The sequence below is a fragment of the Capsicum annuum genome, chromosome 12 (genome assembly GCF_002878395.1).
Source record: "Capsicum annuum cultivar UCD-10X-F1 chromosome 12, UCD10Xv1.1, whole genome shotgun sequence".
In the NCBI taxonomy this organism is placed as follows: domain Eukaryota; kingdom Viridiplantae; phylum Streptophyta; class Magnoliopsida; order Solanales; family Solanaceae; genus Capsicum; species Capsicum annuum.
In genome coordinates, this window is record NC_061122.1 from 5,039,047 (window position 1) to 5,063,439 (window position 24,393).

A 24,393-nucleotide genomic window follows, 5' to 3' on the forward strand; every position below is an offset into this window, starting at 1 on the left:
CATCATATTAAGAAAAGACCACTATAATCGTTAATTATTATTGGCATTTACCATCACCATTAGTTAATGGTAAGAAATGACCTCTAGAAATTATCATTAATACATGTGGTCATTAATAATTATAGTCGAGAAAAATATTTAATTACCCCTGAACTATATCCAAAAAGGCTACGACACATCTCAATTTAAAGGGGCCCTATTATCCTTGAACTAATTAAAAGTGTAATTTTGACACCGTTAGTGCCTACGTGGCACATACATCGGCCTATGCGACACTTCAGTGTGTTGTGCCATGTAAGCATTAAGAATGTCAAAATTACATTTTTAATTAGTTCACGGGTAATAGGACCCCCTTTAAGTTAAAATATGTTATAACTTTTTTGGATATAGTTCAGAGGGTAATTGGGTATTATCTGATTATAGTCATATCAAACCACCACTCTAAATCGACATATATGACTAGGACCAACAGGGGTAGCTCAAGTGAGACCAGTAAAATCTTCACTTTAGGCCTTCAAAATTTTGATGCCTTAAAAATTTTAATAGTTAAGTTTAGAATTTCATTTTCTTTTTTGACGATATTGAATATAGTTTTGAAAAACGTACAAAATCTATATATAAATGAAAAACTATAATTATTTGATAGAAATATTTTAAAATTTTGAACCAAACTACTCAAATTTTTAAAGTAATAAATAATAATTTTACAATAACATCCAAGAAAAATGTATTATAACACATGACTAACGTCTTTTTTAACTTAAATCAATCCTTGTAGTTATAAATGATAATATTACTATGTGAAATACAATACTATACTAAAAAATAACAATTATGAAAAAACCAAAAAAGTCTACACTAATTTTTTTATTATTATGTATATGTATATTTTTAAGGTCTTCAATTAAAATATAAATTTAGACCACCAATTATCCATCAACATATATAATTTTATAAAATATTCTATTAATATATTAAGTGTTCAAGTAATATATAAGTCTTCCAACATTGAAGAGCTGTGATGTTGTGAGAAAAAAAAACACAGCAGAATAAAAGAGAAAAAAAGTTTTATATATATATATATATATATAACACCAAATAAGCTTCTTTGCAACAAAGATACAAATGAATACCATTTCGTCAGGTCAATACCAAATACCCAAAGAAAACATTTAAATAGATGTGTCATATGCTTAGGAAATTGTAGGAGATTGTTGTTTTTCATTAAGAACAACTGAAAATAAAACACAATAAAAAGAGAACTAACATTGCATTAGGAAATTGTAAGAGATTGTTGTTTTTCCATACAGAACAACTGAAAATAAAACACAATAAAAAGAGAACTAACATTGCAAAAACAGTTATGAGAAGAGGAAACTTTACATATTCTTAAGAGTACATCTTATTGCTTTGACTATTTCCTGAAAGAACACTCATCAACTAGCTAACATATTTATAGAGTGGGAAAGACATTTAAGATGATTCTTTTAACTCATCTGTGACTTGTAGAAATATGTTTCATCTATCTCTCGTGCAAACATAATAGAAAAACATAAATAAATGAACTTTCACCTACTGTGGGACTTCTACTACTATGCACTTCTACTGAACTACTTATGCTCTTATTGAAAGACGTACATCTTATTGCTTTAACTATTTCCTAAAAGAACACTCACCAATTAACGAACATATTTACAGAGTGGGAAACACACTTGAGATTTGTAGAAAAACAGAAATAAATCACCTACCATGCAGAACTACTTATGCTCTTACTTCTTTTTGGATATCTCGCGCAGAAGGAAAAAGCTCTACCGAACATACTAGTGATTCGCGTCTAAACTAGGCTAGCAACTCTCAAAATCATTCGAGGGATCCTGTTATCATTTTAAGTACCAGATGCTGATTTAAGCTTTCAGAGTTGTAGTATTAAGAGCCACTTGCTAAAAAGACAGCATTAAGAGCCACTTGCTATAAAGCAGTTACTGCTGTCTGAGCTACCCATAGCACAAGGCGTATCACGAACAAGAAATTTGAGGGTACGACCACCAACAAAATCCAGTATCTGAAGGCACTCATGCAAATCTGCATCATTTACCAACATCACCCATTCCGCCTCATCATCAAGATACTTGAGTTGGAATGTCCCTGTCTGCAGTTTAAACCTTTTAGCAACCTCCTCATAGAGTTGTAAGCACCCTGCTGAAAGCTCAAACTTAAATCGGATGGTATCTTCTTTGTAAGTGGCTTTCACAGTAATTGTTGACCCACTATCACCACAGTTCAACTCAACCATAGAATACTTCTCTGCACCACCACGACTGCGAGAACTTGATGAACTTCCATTCATCATCGACCCAGACCCATTGGATGAGTCTGTCATGGCTGAAGAACTGGCCTGGTTATGTTCAATGACCCCACCATCACCATCTATTTCAGTATCTCTTTTTATTTTATTGTCTGTCTCACCTCCAACAGCCTTAGCAAACGAGCATCGAGAAGTGAAATGACGATCAAAATTGTCCAAGGTATCATAGTTCAATCCCCACCTCCTGCATCCTTGTTTTGCAAGAAAAGAGCCCAATGAAACATTTTCAGAATCAGTAAGTGGGATCGCATTCAGACTTGTAGGTCTGGATGACTCTAATGCAACCAACTTGGGTTGGTAACAAAATCTAGACATGACAGCTGATTTATCCCCTCCCGAGAGAGTATTGATATCATTTGATTGGCTGAGTTGGTTTCCATCAATATAAGAGTCCCCTTCCATTTTCACCATAGAGTTTTCTTTGTTATTGGCTGAAGTTGAGGGTACAGACACGACATCTTGAAAAACAGAAGTAGGATTTTTGATAGAGACATCTTCGAACGGAAAAAATATGTTTTTCCGTGTATCGAAATCTTCAATGACAGAGCCAGCTGGAACTAGGCCTCCGGTGGCTGGATCAAACTTCAATCCCCCTTCTACTCCTTGTACAGATTCAAGCACTGTTTGTATCTTTTTTAAAGACCGATTCACTTTGTTTATCTTCCGAGATGGCCATCTAGATATCCCATGTTGTCGACATATCCTTTTCAAGGTAGTTGGACACACTGGAAAATACACATAACATTTAATTTTAAAACCAGCTTACAAAAGAGAGTCTACTACTTCAAACAAAAGCAAATATACTTTTTATTTTCTGTTCCTTCGTGAAATATAAGTTTCTACATATCCTTAAAAACAACAAAAAAAACAGATATTCCACATCAACTATTTTTACTTGTCAATCTAGGAAAATGTACAGTGCATGTGAATAAAGGAAGTCAACGACAGCTTACGGCTCTAAAATAGAAGTAACTTTTCTATCAAAAACTAAGCAATACTATAGGTTTGAGTTACAAGATTACATAATATACCACTTCTGGAATGGAATTCCTTAAGTACCTGTTTTATTTGGATAAATACAACTTGTGCAGGTAGTATGGAATCGATAGTTACACAGATCCTAAAAACATTTCTACTTAACAATAGTCAGCATCCAAATTTTATTCTGCCTTCTTTTATTTAATTAAGCAGTTAAATAAAACTCCACACAATATACAACAACCATCCAAAATAGCATATCGACAATATACAACAGCCATCCAAAATATATCCTACTTATGAGAGGTGGTCTTGAATGGGTATGGAATAGTCTCAAATTTATGTTTGAAGGAGAACAGAGGAGAGATCTAATAGTAGCAGCATTTATTGTGATCAAAATCTTATAAAAGTAATGATAAATATGATATATAGGTATGCAGTATACTTGCAAATTAGTGGACTGACTATCGATATATGCTTACCACCAATGCTTTTTGCAGCATCCTTTAAGCTTCCAGAGAAGTATTGCTGAAGAACACTTAGGCTGACATGTTTTTCAGCTGTACTTCGTTTTTTCTCTATTTGTCTTCTTGATCTAATAGTTGTCTACAAAACGTGTGCAACAAAGCATAGATGCATTTAGAAAGAAATCATTAGCAGACGACACATAAATTGTTCAAGAAAGACAAGAGTGTAAAAGAGAGGATATGCTAAAAATAAAGTATTTAATACGGAGCATATTAAATGTGCTGATCTAGATCACATTAAACCGAACTTGATTGAAATTGACTACTCAACCAAAACAATCTAATTGGATGTAGATTATATAAAATAATGCTTGTTCGATAATTGAGTGATATACCTGTTCACGAGAATCAACAACATGCATTTTAGCACTTTTTGAATTAGAGGCACCTAAAGGAGTCTCGTTCACAGAATCTGAATTGTTATCTAATGTGTGCTGAGTGTTTCTCCTAGACAATGCAATCGGTGGTAAACATGGAACAGATCCATCTTGTAACCCAAATGTAGCACCCTGTCCTACTAATTCTGCATCTGACACTGTTCTCAAACTTCTGCAAATTCTTTGCATGGTACCTGAAAGGTTATTCAAGAGAAGTTGTTGCTCGGTACTTCCCTTCATACTGATTGGAAGAAAGAACTCCAATACGTAATCGTCATCACCGGTGAATGTACTACGTAATCTGATAGCCACTGCAGCATTTAGACCACATTTTCGTGCATGATGAACAAGTGGGTACTCACTTATATGGTACTCCTTCACATCAGGGTAGAAAAAAGGGTAGTTGGATTGAAGAGCTTTCCCAACAATACCTTCACCTTCTTCGAGAAAATGTTCCATACATGCATGTACAAATCCTTGCATTTCCTTGTCACTCACATAACAAGTTGTATCCTCAACACATAACACACATTTTTCATTTAAACTTGCATTACATCCTCTGGTATGCACTCTTATGGATTCATCTCCTTTCGTGAAACTACAGGGAATCCATGTCAAAGCAAGAGGCAGCTTATGTGCATGGCAAACTGCTCGCAGAACATCTGTTATCTCAGCTAAAGCATCTCTTTGGTTATTTGAAAGATTCTGCACAATTGCAAGATGAGGAGAAAGAAATTGTAATTAACTTTTTTTCCCGTAGAAGGTCTAATTGCCGACTAAACGGAGAATATGCCACAAACAAATAATAACAAGATCAGTGTGTCAATTTCACGTACGATTAACACTTTGATTATACCTGAGAATCAAGTCTCGGAGGCGTTATACTCCTTAAATTCACGGCCTGCAGATGAGAAGAGGCTACAAATTAGACAAAGCTAAGGCTGCAAATAGAGATATATGAAAATGCATGAGTATAAAACAAAAGCAATAAAAATGTAGAAGGATAAGAAACGTGTATACTGTGACATCATATTATATGTGTTGTCTCAATTATGCAACCTATCATCTCAATACTATAAAATTTTGGTGGTAAAGCAGAAATATAAAGGAAATATTTGATAGTTGATCAACCAAACAGCATAGGTATAAAAAGAAGATTACTAAACAGCATAGTTATAAAAAGAAGATTACTATAGTTTTTTATGGTGTAATAAAGTTGAAACAAGAATCTATAGTATCATAAAATAACCAAACAAGTTTGTCTTTAAGTCACAATGGTTTCACTCACTCTTTCCTTTTTAGAGGTATGTAGGGAATAGGGAAGATCACGCAAATCGGTATAATCACTTTGTTCATGTTATTACTCTACAAGTACAAATAGAACCCAATTCTTAAGGAATAACTGTTACTAAAATTCAACATCAAAGAATTTCACATACTGATTATCAAAATTTCTTCAACAGTCTATAACTGGAATGTTATTTCGTTACTAGTAAACTATGATCACTAGTTCCACCGTTCTTTTTTTTTTTTTGTAAATATGCACCGCAATAATAGTAAAGCAAGACAAAGTTATTGTGTGTGTGTAAGCATTCAAAATTAAAGTTTCAATAACACAAAAATATTTTGCAAACTAAATTAACTAGTTTTTACTCATATTTTCTTTTTAGCTGTTAAAAAAACTTGTGTTACACAAGTTCAAAGAACAAAAACATATGCTCTTTTCCGAACAAGAGTAAATGACAATTTGCAACTAAACTTAAGGACAGAACCAAAAAAACATAAAATACTTCCAAGGCTACAATATCATGAGAAAAGAAAAGGGGAGAGAACCTGAAGAGCCTGACAAACATGATCCATTTCCAAATCAAAATTTGGTTTCTCCTTCATTGTTACGAGTTCCAATACTGCACAACATGGACTTTCAGAGGCATCATCCTCTAAGACAGGTAAAGCGATAGATCCACGAACTTGATGGTTAACAGCATATTGTACACGTAAATACTCAGCTTCCTTGTAGTATAAAACATTTGACGTCCACTCAGGAATTCTGGAACTAAACACTCGACCAGGAAGACCTGGAGTTGCTCCTGGTTTTGTTTCTGTATCAAAAGTGAACTTCCTGGAGACCTCTCGATAGCCAGAAAGCGCCTGATCAAGAAGATAGGGTTGTTCACACGTGCTCAACACATACTGATTTTCGTCATTCTTCATTGGAATCCAAACTTGAGCTAAAATTCCCGCGCCGGAGGACTCTTTAAACATTGCCAATGCCCTAAGCATTCTCTCAGCAAGTGGCTGAGAAGGTGACTTTACGATCATAGAGTTGCTCATATCCGCACCATCAGCACCACATTGGCTTGATTTTTTACTTCTTTCAGCTACCAAACCAATCCCCCCATCACCCGAATCCACCACAAAATGGAACTGATCATCATCATTTTGCCCAAACACCATTTTCTCTCCTCCATCGTCATGACTACTAACCACCATATTCGCATCCATTGGAGGAAATGCTCCCGTATGTTGATCTACAGAACTCATTCCTTCAAATGGTGCATAACTTTGATTAATTGGAGAAAATGTTGCATAAGACGCAAACATCTGGTCTGTTGCACTTGGGCTAGAGCACCATCCGGCATAAGCATCTAGATTCATAATCTCCATAACATTGTTGAAAGATTCAACATTTGTAGACCTTGTACTAGCATCAGTGGAAACACCCTCCGTTTGACCTCTTGGAAACGCCCAAAAACCAACTCCCCTCTCCATTTCTAACCAAAATAGCAAATAATTTCTCCTATAAATTAACCAAATACTAGAGAACACTCAACTCACTCAACCTTGTACCAGATTCCCTGTAGTCCTCCACTATTGGCAGTCCAACAATCCAATATCTGAAAATCAAAATCATTTTATTCACCTCAATATTGCACCATAAATTACCTCTCCCTTTCCATTCCACAATCCAAACACCTGCAATTACCCACATCAAAGTTTATTAGTTTCTCAATTTTATGGAACAAAAAAAAAACACTTACACATCAAACCGTAACTAACAAACAGAAACAAAAAGTAACTCTTAACTATTCGTTTCGTTTCAGTTTACTTGGCTCATGTCGAATTGACATTTTCCTTTAATAAATATTTATTAAAAATTTATTTTATTAAACTAATCTAATTAATTATAATTAGTAAATCTAAATTTAACTAATGACAAAGTAATATTACAAAAATATGAACTTCGCCTTATTTTATAAATTGAACAAGTAAATTGAATCGAACTATTTTCAGTAATAATCAAAATAAAATGAAACAGGAGCAGCTTTTTGAGCACTCACCTTAAATTCAATAACTTCACAGCATATTTAAGTGCAAAGTTTCTTGAATTCAACTCACAAAATTGGAAGAAAAGTCAAATTAAAGAGCAGATTCAATCAAAAGTCACACCCACAACCTACAAGCACACTATTATATATTAGAAAACCCCAGGCTTTGAAAATAGTATCAAATATAACCGACTTGATTTTCGAACTCTCTTTCTACAAAGTTGACAACGAAGCAGTATACTAGTATTGCACCGAACAAAAAGAGCGAATTTCAAGGAAGAGAAGATGAGGTTAAGTTTTGATGGGCATGGCAAATTCTATATTTGGAAAGTAAAGGATGTACTTTCCCAAAAAAACTGGTGTACTCTCCAAAAGAAAATGGGTGGCTTAACCATTTACTTCCGCTTTTTATTTTATTTGTCCACAATATTAAAAATAAATATTTAATAATATTTATTAAAAAATTCATAAATACTTTATTAATATTTAAATTAATTATATTAAAAAAATAATATTAAAAAATTATTTCAATCATTTAATATTTTTTAAGCTACATACCAAGTTAATTGCATAATAATTATTAATGAGCGGCGAAAATATTTAAACAGTTTTTATTCAAACTTTGGTTACTAAAAATAGAAGAGAGTGTTTTTGTTTAGCTATTACCGGGGGAGAAATAGAATAAACAATTCAAACACGATAGAGAGATAAGACCTGAGGGTTGGATGTTTATTTTATCGCCTAATTTTGTTAGTGGTGAAATAAATGATATTTTGTTATTCAATTATAACTTTTTCATATTCTCAAGCGACAATTTACCTTAAATCAACTTTTAAATTTATTTTTAAAAATTATATAAATACACGACTTATGTTTTTAATATTACAAAAAATTTCAATTCTCTAAACATATTACAAAAATTCAATATATATACAAAATATTACGTATATATTAACTATGTTATGTATATTAATAGGAAGAGAAAGTAAAATAATTTAAAAAATGAGAGAAAATGTAATTACTTTCGAAGGTTGATATTTATGTTATTTATATAATTTATTTTTCATCCTTTTCTTTTATAATACAAATATTCTTAGAAAACATAAAGTCTTTGATCTATGTCAATATCACTATTCGTTCCTTTTTGTGGTTTCCCTATTTATATTAGTAAAAATTAGTTCAAGTTAATAAAATGGTTATCATTTGTTATCAATTCAATTTATTGGATGATGTTATATAAAATGTTACTATTTACTAATATGAAAAGGTAAGTAATTCAATTCAAAATTTTAAAATATTATCTAATTAAAATTTAGTTAACTTTTTAAATAGTGATATTTTTATTTTTCTTAATCTAACTTTTATATTATTTTAGTGAAAATATAATCATAAAATTTACTATTAGTTAAAAAAATTGGGCCTCAAATCTATGGAGGTCTAAAGTGAAGGCCTCAATTCGTCTTCCCTTGAATCACTCATATTGTCTGTTACAACAATAATTAATTTCATCATTTAAAATAAATGTATCTATAAAAGTTATGTAATTATCAATATTGTATAAAGTGTATCGATACTATATAAATAGTGTATAATCGTGTATATATAATGTATAAATATAGCAAAAATGTATATAAATCCATGTACATTGTTTATACAATAATTAAACATTTTCTTTTTCCTAAAAATTACAATGTTACAAAAAATCCCAACTCCTTAAACATATTACAAAAATCCCAATATATACACAGAATGTTATGTATATGTCAACTATGTTATGTATATTAATATGGAGAGAGAGTAAAGTAATTAAAAAAGTAGAAGAGAGTGTAATTACTTTCAAAAGGTTTGGTACTTATGTTATTTATAATTTCTTTTTTTAAGTAACTTTTTGGTGGCCTTAGAGCTATTTTATATCATCAAATGTAAATAATGGCAAACATATTAAATGACCAGGCCCAATCATACCTAGCCCAAATCCAATTTAAAACAAAAACAAAATAGGAAAAAATACATAAAGTAGCATACTTAAGTATTAAATTACAAAAAAATAGCAACACTTTTATCAAATTACATTTTGTAGCATATGTATTTGTATGTATTTATATTTTTGTAGCAACAGTTTGCAAAAATACAAAATACATATCGATCATAAGAGCAGTAAAAATCATATGTATTTGTATTATTGTAGCAACAGTTTACAAAAATACAAAATACAACTTGTTATATTATGTAATTATGAAACTGTTGTTATGAAACTCATAACTAAAGGGATAATGTTATTTCTAAATTTTGCCCAACAAAATATCTACATCTTCAAACAAAAAGAACGAGCGGCCATATAGCATAATTATCCCATTTTAATAGTTAGAATTCTCTTACAAAGGTTAATATAGAGCTTGTCATTAACTTCTTTATTATGAATACAAATGACATATAAATTGCACAATGGCAATAGAATGGATAAGAAAGTACAACACTTTCATATAGGTGATGCACAATACTACTATTGATATGGCACAATAGTGGCGGACTCACGATTTAAAAGTTGTTGATACTTGGGAGAGTTTGAAAACAAATATTGACACCTAAAATTTTAAAATTTCGCTTGAAAATCAAAACACGCATTTATCTTCTTGATTTCAAGAGTGTTTTTGTCTTTTCTATACCAATTTTAATACATTTCTTATATAATTATACCTAATCTGGGTCGGATTTAATGGATGTCGAAGCACCAAATATTTGGACCTTAGGTCCGGCCATGATGCCATAGCAGTAGATACATAGAAGCAGGGACGGACCTATGACCATCGTTTTGGTGCTCTGGTACCCGTTAAATTCGAGGTAGACTAGGTATAATTATATAAAAAAAATATATAAAAATTAGTATAAGACTCAGAAAAGCACACTATTAAACCAAGAAGATAGTTGAGTGATTTAGTTTTCAAGAAGAATCTTAAAGTTCTGGACATCAATATACGTATACGAACCTTCTGAGCACCCTCGACTCCTAAATCTTGGATCCTTCAGTGCATAGAAGCTCTAAACGGGATTAAACTTGAAAGTATAAAACATTAAAAACCCAAGGAAACCTTCAACCATAATACCTCTTTTCTGCTATATGTAAGTGTTCTTTTTGTGTCTTGGCCTTTTTACCTTTCAGCATAATGTGTCTTAACTGAGGGAGCAGTTGAGTACATTGTCCTGTGCACTAATTAAACAACCTAATATTCAACAATAATGTCTGATGCAAAATTACACTTTGAAAACTTTCTATTGCCAAGTGAAAACAACAACATCTGACATATCCAGTATATTCCCACAAAGTGAGGCCTGGAAAGAGTAAAGTAGTGTACGCAGTCCATACCACTACTTCAGACGAAGTAGAGAGATTGTTTCCAATAGATCCCGGTTCAAGACCAAAAAGTAACAACAGCAATAGAAAGAGGCCAATTATGAGGGTTCTCAGTTGAAAGTTCCAGCAGATGTTCATTACTTACTATTATCTATTCGGTTTCATTAGATCTTGCAAGTCGAACTATATAAACATGTTCAATACAACTAATATACCAAAGTTAGCCATGAAGTACTATTCAATAGTAGCACAAACTAATTAGTTGGTATAAGTGTGTCCATACAATTATTGCAATAATATTCAGGGTAATGTATTTGTCAATGTTCTGGCATCAATGTGTGTGGAACTATGACGAAGGATGTTATGAACATGTTCATCGGAACCCAGTACTTACTTCATCTAGAAATTCGTTGAATATTAAATACTACTATTTATTACTCATGACTGTTAATTAGTTTCATATCAAGCAAGAATTTGTTGATGTTTTAATTAGTTTATTCTTACTTTATAATATGGAACTTTGTGGTGAGTTTAACTTTGTTGAAGATTAGTACATCCAAATACTATCATGTTTGTATGAGTGATAAGTTCATATGTTTAGGTATCCAAAATTGCCACAAATGAATCAACTACATTGCAAATTAAGCACCACGCTCTAAATCAACATCTATAACTATCACCAATCAACATATCATTTTTAAAAAATATTCTATTAATATACTAAGTATCAGATTAAGTATCTATATATGTCTATATATATATATATATGTTGAGAAATTTAAAACTATTTAGCTATTTAATATTCTGATCTTAAAAGGGTTCCTTTCAAGAAAAATAAATCCAAATCTTAATATAATCTTGTCATATTTATAAAGTCTTAATTTTAATATATAAATAAATATTCAAATTTAGAAGTCAAAAGAGAGGAGGATTGATCTTATATATAATGGGCTAGATAAGAAATAACACAACACCATAAATTTATTTCATAGCACAAAATGGAAAAGAACAAAAATCTACATATTGCAGTATTTCTTTTGGCCATATGATTCCATATTTAGAGCTATCAAAACTCATAGCTCAAAAGGGTCACACAGTTTCCTTCATTTCTACTCCTAGAAACATTGATCGTCTCCCAAAACTTCCCTCGAATCTTTCCCAGTTCTTGAAATTCGTCAAACTTCCTTTACCCCACGTAGAAAAGTTACCAGAAAATGCGGAAGCCACTATTGATGTACCTTATGAGCAAGTCAAGTACCTTAAACTTGCTCAAGATAGACTCGAAGAACCCATGGCTAAGTTTCTAGAAGATTCAGCTCCTGATTTTATATTCTTTGATTTTACTTCTTATTGGATTCCTTCACTCGCTTCAAAATTCAACATTCCGACAGCTTATTTCAGCATATTGTGATGATCTGTATAGTGAATAACACATTATGTCAACAAATTAAAATGAACGGCCAGAAATAGTTTTAATTAAAAAGGTCTCAAGGGCTTAGATTTTGCCAAGTCAGTTGCCAGCACAACACATGTTTGTTATAACTTCTAACCAACTTGAGGAGAGAAACTTATTCAGAAATTATTGGTACTTTTCTCACCTCTCTTTCTTCTTCCAGAATATCCTCTTCTCTCTCCTTCTCACTCTAATTTCTATCTCTTCTCATTCTGCAGATCCAAGCTATCAATGGAGGCCCCTTAGATTAGTTTTACGTTATTTTAGTGGTTCAGTTCGTTGTATTTTTATTTTTGCAATTCAGTTATTAATCAGAAAATTCAGAAAATTATCCCACTTTTTACTGCTTATTTCGACTAAATTGTTTAGAACTTGACAATTGGTATCAGAGACCAGGTTTCAATGGCTGAAGGAACCTGATTTAAACTCTTGGACGACAAGTTACTGCGACATGATGAACTTTTGGAGGAACTAAATACGACACAAGCTGGAATTAAGGGTACGTTAGAGCTTATTTTGGATCGGTTGACAGCTCTGGAGAGGGCACCTCAACGTGCTCCCAAGGTTGTAAATCCTGGTAGGGATGGTTTACTCCCGAATCCTATGCAGGAAGCTCGAGGTCGCCTACTTATTCCCCCTCCTAAATGGGAATTGCCTAGCTTTGAGGGCTCTGAACCCAAGGTATGGCTGCGTAAGTGTGAGAGGTACTTTAATTTGTATAAAACTACTGATAACCAGAAGGTAGAAGGGGCTGCATTATACTTGAATGGGTTAGCTGAAACCTGGTATAACTTACTTGTTTTGAGTAGGGGAGTAGTCTCATGGGTTGAATTTAAGGAGGAATTGTGTATTTGATTTGGTGAAGTTCTGATTGGGGATGTTGTGGAGGAATTCAACAAACTCTCTCAAACTGGAACTGTGGAGGAATTCCTACGGAGGTTTGACGACTTGAAGGCTCAGATGATCATGAGGAATCCTGCCCTAAATGAGTCATACTTCCTCTCTAGTTTTATTGAAGCACTGAAAAAGAAAATTAAATTTGGGGTTAAGATTTTCAAACCCACTACATTGAAGTTAGCTATCGAGCAGGCTAGATTGCAGGAAAAAACAATTGAAGCAGCTCAGAAGAAGGCTCCGGTAGTGGTCAAGCCTACTGCAACACTAGTTGGATCCAGTTATTCGAGGCCTACTGCTGTGAACACTACTAAACCCAATACCTTCAGACTTAGCCCTGAGGTATATGAACATAGAAAGATTAACAAACTATGTTCCAGTTGGGGAGAGAAATACTTTTCGGGGCATAATTGTACAACAAAGCAACTGAACTGCATGATAGGTGAAGAAGAAGCATTACCACCTGAAGAAATAGAAATTACTAAACCACCTGATCTTATTATTGAAGGTGAGATACAACAAGAGGTGTTGGAGGCTATTTGTTTGAGTTCACTTTCCGACAATAATCAAGGTGTGAACTCCATACTTGTTAAAGGTTCAGTGAAGAACAGGACCCTTGCAGTATTAATTGATTCAGGTAGTACATATAGTTTTATAGATGAGCAAGCTGTGAGTGATACGGGATATGTAGCTGAATATGGTGCCCCTAAGAAAGTCACGGTTGCTGATGGAAACTATGTGATGTGTCACACTACTTGCATGGGTTTTTGCTAGAAAATGGAGGGTAAACCTTTAAGGAAAACCTAAGAATTATCGACCTAGGAGGTTGTGACTTGGTCTTGGGCAACGACTGGATGAATAAATACAATCCTACTAAGTTTGATCATGAAAAGAGGTGCGTGATGATTGGCAGAAAGAATAATAAAATAGTATTACATGCTATCCCAATGGAGAGAAGCCTGAGTATGATCAGTGGCAGTACAATGGGCACGTTAATCAAGAAGGGACAAACTCTGATTGCTCATTTATTCATGTTAGGGTGTGAAACAACAAGAGAACAAGAGGTAATATGAAACACCCCGTATTCAAGTACGTGTATTGGCGTATTCAAGTACGTGTATTGGTCTTATTTATATGGAATTAATTTTTTTATTTTATTTATACCGGAATTTGCCCGTCGATAGTTTCATGCGAAGGTTATTGAATAAGCTTTCCAATGATATAAAGATTTCCAAAAACGGATAGGTTTTGGATATAATCGAGCACGTTTGAAATTATAAAACGGTGGCCGAAATATTTGGGAATAGTAAATGTGCAGGAAAATTTCCTGCACACAAACTACTGAGGCCAGCCGAATTTTTGGGTCAACTTCGAAATGGGAGAGCTACGACCTATGAAAAGAAATATATTTGAGTTTTCTTTCCAATGCAGTTGGTTTCATCCAAATCCAACGTCTGAGTAAGGAGTTATACTCGTTTTACTTCAGCCTATCAAAACAGATTTTTAGGGTCAACTTCAAATGACCATAACTCCTTGTACAGGATAAAGTGGGTGGCCTAATTTATATGAAATGAAAGCCCTTTGAATTATCCTTCCAACGATACCAATTTCACCCAAATTTGATATCGGAGCAAAGAGTTATGATCGATCTACTTTAGCTTATCAAAACAGTCCACCAAAGGACAGATTTGATATTATTTAAATTTTAAAGGCATTTTGGTCATTTCCTATTATATTATGGACGGGAATATGTGTATATATACATGTATATGAGTTCAAAACTCATTTTCATCATCAATCATTGAGAAAGAACAAAATTTAAATTACTTTTGATTCAACCGTAGAAATTCCAAAGTAATTCGATAACTGCGTTTGTCAACTTGAGATCTTTGAACGACACCTATTATTTGTGCAAACAGGATTGCATAATCACGAGGTGAATTCTAAGGTATGAATATTGTTTGCCTTTGTTCTTTTCCATATGGATATATGTGATAGAGGATTATACGTATTGGTTGTTATTGAAAGGTGATGGAAATAGGGTTGTGGACTATTTTGCATGGTTTGGTTGTATTGAATTGTGGAAGGTGGATATGGTAATTGAGTTATGGAAGGTGGATATGGTGATATACTATTGAATTGATGATTATTTATGTCTATGGCTCAATTTTTTTTAATGGATTGGTTAGAAGGATAAATGAATCCAAACTTGACATTGGAGGATGTTGTATGAATATGCATGGCATGTGAATGTAATTGGAGTATAATAGGGTTAAAGTGACACCCTTTATGGTGTAATTAAGGCTTACTACTTAACCATTAGTTTGGTGAATTCAAATAATTAAATTGTGACGTTTGGTTGCTAATACTAGATTGCTATATATGTTAATTGTAGATAAGTAATCCGAAAAGACGGGAAGTCCATTTGGGACTAGTATTAAAGGTTGACAGTCAGGTATGTAAAGCATACTCTATACCGTATCTTTGGCATGAAATTGAACAATTGTTCTATTAAGAAAGTTTCCAAAGTTATTCAATAACATGTGATCCATAATGGTTTTGTATGATGTCCTACGTTACCAATGAACTTGTTTCCACCCTACAAGAGGTCAAGACATTCCAATACTTACTTATCTTCCAAATCTTACATGTTTATTGCACTAATGAATGTCAGAAGGTATCCGGTTACTCAAACAAGATCCATGTGCTATTAATGACTCCAAAACGTTTTATTGATATACCAATAAGTTCCTACTTCATTGTTATGACATTGATGACTCCAAAACACTTCATTGATGTGCCAATAAGTTCTTACTTCATTGTTATTGCATTGATGGTCTATTTATATGTCTCTTATTGATGTATCATTGTTTCAAAGTATCAAAAATGCGGTGGAGACTGAAATAACAATCTCAAAGATTAATTGAACTAAGTGATGGAAGTTCTCTCTTATCGGGTGGTATCCCAAGGGCATAAGCCTATCATGGATCGATCCCTATTTATGTGTTTGTGGGTGGTATCCCAGGGGCATAAGCCTATCATGGGTCGATCCCAGTTGATATGTACTGGAGGTAGCCTAATGGTCACAGTACAGTACAGTAATGATTAGAAAGATGATAAGAACGAAGGTAAAGTGATTAAATAAATACAATGTACAGGTTGTCACAAGTTCTATAAGTATGGTCCACTCCTATTATGATTTATTCACTTGTTTCTGATTTATATTGAGCTCCTATATCATATGTGATTATCTATAGCTTTACATACTCAGTACATATTTCGTACTGACGTCCCTCATGGGGGACCTGCATTTCATGCTGCAGGCACAAGTACCTCAGCTCATACACTGCACAAGTAGGAGCCCGGATATCCAGCTGCTTTTGGTGAGCTCCAGTTTGCTTCAGGGCTTTCCGTGTCATATCCAGTCACTTTTGGTATTATACAGAAGTTAGTTATATGGCGGGGTGTGTCCCGACCTTAGTTAAACTCTGTGTATTGTCTAAAGGCTTTGTAGACCTAATGTACAGTCAAGGTGGTGTTTTGTTAATAGACGTGATGGCTCCAGCGGCCAAGTATTGTATATATATATGTGTGTGCTCGAGCTTATACAGGTGATTATTTCCTTTTATATGCGACATGATGCTGTCCGAATTTCGGGTTGTCATAGAGGTATGCATAGAAAGTATAAGATTATGAGCTGGTTCTCCCGAGCCTCCTCGGTTACGGGTGCCAGTCCGCCCCAATAGGATTTGAGGCGTGATAAAAGTGGTATCAGAGAAGTTCGTCCTAGTGAGTCTACAAAGCCGTGTCTACGTAGAGTCTTGTTTATCGGTGTGTCGTGCACCGCATCTATAAACAGGAGGCTATGGATATTTAGGAATTATTTCTTTTCTTCATGTATCAGATCATGCGATAGAGCCTATATTGTATATGAAGTCATAGTTGACCACTGAATCCGTTTGTTTCTCTTATTATAGTAATGATGTCGGTTACCAGAAGCAAGAATACCGGTAAGCAAGTAGATGTGGCTGCCGAAGAGGGGACTAGTAAGTCACCCACTATACCAGCTAATCAAAGTGAGGCTTCAGCTGAGCATGCATCAGAAACTTCTTCCACTCCGGAAGAAATAAGGGGGAGGAGAACTATATCCCCAGAGCCACCTATTAATGCTGCTGATCAAGATCTTAGAAATGCAGTGCAACTTATGACTAGTATAGTTGCTGGGCAAGCTCAAGGGAAAGCCATTCTTACCACGGGTCCTAGTGGTTCAGATAGGGCGGCTAGCCTTCGAACACAGGATTTTCTTAAGATGGATCCTCCCACTTTTACTGGATCAGATCTTAACGAGGATCCACAGGATTTTATTGATCAAATTCAAAGGGCCTTAGATGTTATGCATGTAACGGGTAGAGAGACAGTAGAGTTAGCGGCGTATTGATTTAAAGGGAAGGCTATATATTGGTACGAGGACTGGAAACGATCTAGGGGTATTGATGCACCCCCAGCTACTTGGAAAGAGTTCAAAGAGACATTTCTTTGTCATTATCTTCCATTCGATATTCGTCAGGCCCGTGCAGATCAGTTTTCAAATCTTCGTCAGGGGAATATGAGCGTGAGGGAGTACAGTATCCGATTTAATTCCTTGTCGAGATATGCTTGTAGACACATAATTTTGTCCCTCCGAAATATTAATTTACCCAATGTTACCTTATCCTACCGTGTACCCTCATCCATGTTATTATACCCTCACAAAATACAAAAAAAATAATAAACCCTGTCTTATCCTAATATTCTATTAACCCACACAACTAAAAATTGACAACACATCCTAACCCCTACCCCTCCTACCCCTACCCCACGTCACCCTAGGCAACCCTCTCACATTTGTTACTTATTTTAATCAAATACACAGGATAACAACGAAAAAGGGGCACACAAAATATTAAAAAAAAGAATTTTCCATTCCATCATTATCAATATTCATAGCCACATAGAGACCCTTCAATTTTTCGGGCTACCATTTTCCCATTCAGAAATAGAAGAAAGTAGATGGACGCTATTTTTTTTTCCTTGGACCCATAGAAACTCCATTTTTATGAGTTAATATATATACAGAGAAGAACCTTCACACAGAACACCGATATCCATATACCAAAATTTCCATGGAATTCCCAGATTCACTCACTCACCATCATCCTCACTGGTAGACAAGATCATAGGCGCTTCTCCATTTTTAGATACAAAACTACACATATTGGCTTTCCTCACCAACAAGCTCACATTACATATGCATTTTCCGAGGTATAGGATATACAAAAACAACATAGAGAGTAACACGGGAGGGAGAGATATGGTCGAAGGAAAAGAGAAAAATGAGAAAGAGAAGAGAGAAACAAGAGCTCGTTCACGCTACTGTTCCGGCGACCTTTCATCGCTGAAAAATGGCATCTCCTCACCGGAGTCAACACTATTTTGGGATCAAAACTGATTGGGAATTTAGGTTTGAAAACTGGGTCTTCGATTTGAGTCGGATTTTAGGTTTCGTTGCGGATTCGAATTGGTTGTTCTTATTCAGGTTGATTTCAGCAAGGTCCCATCGAAATTACATACTGCTTTTGGGTTTTTCTCTTCACAATCTCGTTTTGGTTGTTTGGGTGTATTTTCGGGCTTCTGTCTGGCTTAGATCCTTCGGGTTTATTGCAATTTAAGCTAATTTTTTTCAAATTTTTTGGTTGGGTCTTTGTTGAGTTTGGAGAAACGAAGTTTGTTGGTCGAGGTTTGAATTGAGGTTTTCTCGGTGTGGACTACGTCGTGTTCAACAAGATAATACTCGAATAAAAGCAAAATTTGAGGTCCATTTCTTCTCCCATTCTCTATTTTTTATCTCAAATTTTGATTATTGTTGTGGACGTGAATGTTTTTTTGTGTGTTTACCATGTTCGAATCTTCATTGTGTATGGTTGATGTGGTTTTGGATGTTGAAGAAACAAAAATTGGATTGTTAACCGAAGAACTAAGTAATCATCAATTAAGAATGAAATTTGGGGGTGGAGTTGAGAATCGAATAAGGAAACGTTGATTAGTTCAAATTCATTGTTGGATATTGTTGAAATTGATAGTATCATGTTTTAGATCGTTAAATGGGTAGGCAAATATTAAGTTTGGGTAGACAATTTGTACGAATGGAAGATGGTAATTTGTTGAATATGTGAATATTTGTTGAATATGTGAATATTTGTTTCTTTCTATTTTAACGCACAAAATTGAGAAGATGTATTCATTTTATCGGGGAATGCCCCGAGGTCTTATGTACTTATTCACTGGGGAATGCCCCAAGGTATCTTGTACTCGAACAATGTTCGCGATGAAGACTCGGGGCATCGGGTAAAGCATTGGAGCTTAGTTTAGGATTAGCATAGGTTTACTTTCAGTACCTTTTTTATTTTGGGTTGTAATAATTGGACTGGACATTATATTTTAGATTATTTTGTTTTTGTTTGCTTGAGTGATTGTTTTGCGTGCTTTGTGTGGTTTATGCATTTGTAATGTCAATTTAGCCGATATGCTCTGCCAAGCGACCGTGGTCAAACCACGGGATGAGGGGTGCCTAACACCTTCCCCTTAGTCAACAGAATTCCTTAGCCGGAATCTCTGTTCGCAAATCAGTATTAAAGAGTCAAAACCATTTTGAAAAGGATATCCATGGGTGACTTGGCACACTCGATTTATGCCAAGTGGCGACTCTGAGTTTTGAATATAAAAAGTTCTTTTCGAAATGAATTTTCATCTTTTGTCACTTTAATAATTAAAACCCTTTCGAACCATGAAATAAATCTTTTGTAGTACTAAAAAGGGGTGTGACAGCTCTGGCGACTCTGCTGGGGACAAGAGTTTTCAGAATTCGAGCTATTTTTGTAGTCGTATCGGCTTTGTTTGGCATTACGAGTGTATAAGCATTGTTTGTGATTTTGTTTGTGTTATTGTTTTCACTTTTGTGAATTTTTCGTGCTCTTTGTTTATAGTATTTATCCTATGTGTTAACGCTTTTATATCTGTCATCATGTGTCTACCCCCAGGCCTTTTTTCTGCAACAAGTCCATGGTACACGTGTTGTACATGACCTCTAGTTGAGTCACCCTTATTTTAGGGGGGAGCCGTCGGTGTTATGGAGCAGGTGGAAAACAAAGCAGCCACTATCGACCATACGCTCCCCTGAACAGCCTTGTTAGTGAACCACAACATAGGTCAGCCTTTAGGTCATGCTTATGTGCATCATACTGAGACCTAGTGGGACCCACATGGCCCTTTGTAGGAGACTCGCCTCTAAAGCATCCCTACGTGCTAACTGTTGCATCTTTAAGGGTAACATGATCATTTGACGGACTGATTTGAAAAAAAAAACATTTGTTAGGAGTTAGGTGCGTAGGCAAAAACGGAAAAAAAAAATAAAAAAAAAATAGAAAAAGTGAGTTGAAAAGAATGAATCAAAAGGAGTGTCGTAGTTTATTTTAGAGTTCTTTATGGCTTTTGTTCTTCACGATCCAAAAACTCAAAAAGATTTTTTTTACGTTTTGCATTTATTTTCTCAAAGTACCGTAAGTTCAACAAAAAAAAATGAAAAAAAAAAAGGGTTTTGTTTGCCTTTTCTACTTATTTGTCAAAAATAAAATACCAAAAAGATTTTTTTTTTCATAATTGGTGGTGTCAGTCTTAGTTGAAATGTCTAGTTGAAAATTCAAAAAGTTTCCATTCGTATGTTTTTGGTTGTCTCTTAAGTTAGGGTCAATTTATTAGTTAATCGTTAATTGTCCAATCTGGATGAACTACGCATACCTGATTCCCTTCCCTCGGGTTGGGATACGTAGGCAACCCTCGGTGGGTCCGGTAATCTTTGTGTTGGCCTTTGTCTTCTTATTAGCCTAGGTCTCTCGCCCCGTAATCTAGAGTTGTTAGCCAAGTAGACTGATTTTGCTCAGTACTTCTGTTCAGCAATTTGGGGTCATGAAGTGGTCTGTCCCATCAACATATGTTTGCGTCAAAAATCCCAAGGGTTGGGAATCTTCTACTCATGTCGAATTTTTGAAATAGCGTCTTATGTATTATTACAGGATGGATTTGTCCACCAAGTCTAGAGTCCTGATGGTTGTCAAGGTGCCCAAAAAGTTAATCAAGCGGTGGAAAATGTTTAACTATGTTGATCAGCAGAAACTGATTAAAATATTAGGTGATCTTATGGAACTTCTGCATGTTACCCCTCGTCCAGATTTAATAGAGGCTTTGTTGACCTTTTGGGATCCAAGTAGTTTGGTGTTCAGGTTTGGGGAATGTGAAATGACTCCTAATTTGGCAGAAATATCCGGTTTGTTGCATTTGCCCTATATCGAGAATGATATGATCCGAGCACGAAATCATACTGACGTAAGATTTTTGCAGTCTTGTAGTTTAAAAAGTAAGGGTATGCATTTTGGTTGTTTAAGTGATTCGTGGGTTTCCTTAGATTTTTTGTTCACTAGATTGGGCCCTCGGAAGGTTTTGATTGCTTTTGGGATGAATTTCATATGACTAAGAAGAAGTGGGAGAGAAAGCGTCTTGAAATCTTCACCCTCGCTTTGTTAGGTACTTTAGTGTTTTCGCTAGAAGAAAGACGTATTAATACACGTTTGCAATCTGTGGTGATGGCTCTATTCCATAAGGATCAAAATGACAAGGGCATTAATCAAAAGGGCAGGTTCACTCTCATACCCATGATCTTAACAGAAATATATAAGGCTTCAACTGAAGTGAAGGGGGGGTGAGATTTTTTTAGGGCAGTAACCTGATAATGCAGTTATGGATGATGGAGCATTCGCATGCGCCTTCTTTAGTTAAATCAGACATGGTAGATCATTGTATTCCCAATAGAGTGAAAGCCAGGGACCTCAGGTTGCGTTTGAATAAATTCTCGCTACCCGTGGGAGTCAATGCTTGGATTGAATTTCTTGAGTCTAGGACCGGGGATAACATTTTGTGGACTTGTCTGTGGCTTCGACCAAAGATAATCTTATTTGGTTGTCAAATGCAGCTCCTTCTAGTTATGTTAGGGCTTAATTGCATTAGACCATACAGTCCTTCTAGGGTAATGCGCCAGTTGGGTAGGCCGCAGGACGTGCCACTAGTAGTGGATCTTCTAAAGGATGTGTCACACCCCCTTTTTAACGTACTCCAAAAAAAATGTATATTTTAAAGTTCGAAAGGACTTTATTATTTAAGTGACAAGAAATGAAATTTGTTTCGGAAAAAGGATTATTTGCATTTTTTATTCAGAGTCGCCACTTGGCATAATCCGGTGTGCCAAGTCACCTTTGGGAAATTCTTTTCGAAACCATTTGACTCTTAAACTGGTTTGCGAACAAAGATTCCGGCTAAAGAATTCTGTTGACCGAGGGGAAGGTGTTTGGCACCCCTCGATCCCGTGGTTCAACCACGGTCGCTTGGGTAGAGTGTATCAACTATTTTGGCATTACGAAATGTATAAACCACACAAAAGCACGCAAAATAATCAAATAAAAACAAAACAATCCGAAATGTAAAATCCAGTCCAATTATTACAACCCGAAATAAAAAATACTGAAATAACCTACACTAGTCCTAAACCATGCTTTACCCGATGCCCCGGGCCTTGATCACGAACATCCTCCGGGTACATGACACCTCGGGGCATTTCTCGGTGAATTAATATATACAGATACTTCGAGGCATCCCCCGGCCAAATTATACAATTGAATTAAATACGATAAACTAGAAAGAAACATTCACCCGCACATTCCAACATTCAACCAAAACGTCAATCTTAAATTCTTGCCTACCCGAACCTATATTGCCTATCCATTTCAACATGGCATAAATCTATCACATTTCACTTGTACCGAATGGAGCCAAAAAGACCACAAACCAACATTAATCCACGTTCAACCTTTATCAACTTCTCAATTCCTAAATCCCCGCTAGCTTCGTTTTTACCAATTATACCAAAATTACTTCAATTCATTTCATATATCATCAAAAAGACACACCGTGAGCATAAAAATCATGACATCATAACGTCGACAAAACTCACCAACTACGATCACATCACACAACAATCGCAACAATTAAACACATTTTAGGCAATAACAAGAATATAGAGTTGAGGGATGGACCTTAAACAGCTCTTTGACCCATATTATTCGACGAGATAAAGAAAACCCGCCTCCGATAACCTCGACTTAAGCTCCAATGACATATCTGTCCAGCTCGTTATTTGAGAAATTGAAACCTAAAATTCGATTCAAATAACCAAATCGTAAAGCAACTGAAAATATTCAATATAAGCCCGAGATCGATCCTAAACAGCAAAACTGACCCGAACGGGCCAAAATCCAACCCAAACACACCAAAACATAGCCTGCACAAATCGAAATCTAACTGAAAACAGTCCAAAATCTGAACCAAACCCGCCGAAACCAACTCGTTCAATCAGATTTTAGACAGATTTCATTGTTCGATCTTGGTTCTCAACGCCTTTTCCAACGGAGTTGACTCAAAACTTACTGGGATCGATCCTAACTGACGAAACTGACCCTAACGAAACAACAACTACCAGGATTGGGATTTCAGAGAAAAGGAAAATAATGGGAACACTCACGATACCGAAGCTCCGACGAGCTTGGCGGCAGGACGACGGTCGAGGAAGCTAAAACAGAGGAAGAGGGCGTGCTAGCTGGTTTCTTGGGTGGAAGGCTGTGAGTTCGCTGGTCGGATTCTCACCGGAGATGGTGAGACATGGCTAGTCGGCGTCGCGATGGCGTTGGTCAGAGCGGGGGCTAGGAGAGGAGCTAGCGAAGGTGGTGACAGCGTTTGTGCGGAGAAAGAGGAGGATGGGCAGCGCGGTTGTGGGGGTGGTGGTGTTGTGGTGGAAGCCGGAGCTCCGATCGGCAGTGGTAAGGGTGAAAGGAGAGGAGTTAGAGGGAGATCTGATTTTTCTCTTTTTTTTTGGGTTCCTCCTTCTCTTTCTTACGTGAGAGTATGTGTTTATATATTGTGAGGTGGGTATTGGGGTAGGGTATGGGGTGGTGTGGTTTATGTTTATTGGGTAGGTTG

General features: G+C 35.4%; 1 protein-coding gene and 1 pseudogene across 1 annotated transcript; one reads left to right on the plus strand and one right to left on the minus strand.

Moving 5' to 3' along the window:
* Positions 1 to 1,251: 1,251 nt before the first annotated feature.
* LOC107850755 (protein NLP9) lies at positions 1,252 to 7,956 on the minus strand. The gene is made up of 6 exons (XM_016695498.2): positions 7,589 to 7,956; positions 6,081 to 7,223; positions 5,104 to 5,148; positions 4,206 to 4,952; positions 3,826 to 3,949; positions 1,252 to 3,090 (listed from the first exon to the last, which is right to left on the minus strand). The coding sequence occupies exons 2-6, from the start codon at positions 7,017 to 7,019 to the stop codon at positions 1,955 to 1,957; spliced, it is 2,991 nt and encodes a 996-aa protein (XP_016550984.2). The 5' UTR covers positions 7,020 to 7,223; positions 7,589 to 7,956; the 3' UTR covers positions 1,252 to 1,954.
* A 3,484-nt stretch (positions 7,957 to 11,440) lies between these two features.
* The window catches only part of LOC107849520, a 30,384-nt pseudogene continuing 17,431 nt past the window's right edge, over positions 11,441 to 24,393 (plus strand).

Coding starts and splice junctions, on each gene's coding strand:
- LOC107850755 (XM_016695498.2), bottom strand. CDS start 7,019: ATGGAGAGGGGAGTTGGTTTTTGGGCGTTTCCAAGAGGTCAAACGGAG. Junction 4,953..5,103: donor CTCCGAGACTTGATTCTCAG/GTATAATCAAAG, acceptor GCAATTGTGCAG/AATCTTTCAAATAACCAAAG. Junction 3,950..4,205: donor TTGTTGATTCTCGTGAACAG/GTATATCACTCA, acceptor CACGTTTTGTAG/ACAACTATTAGATCAAGAAG.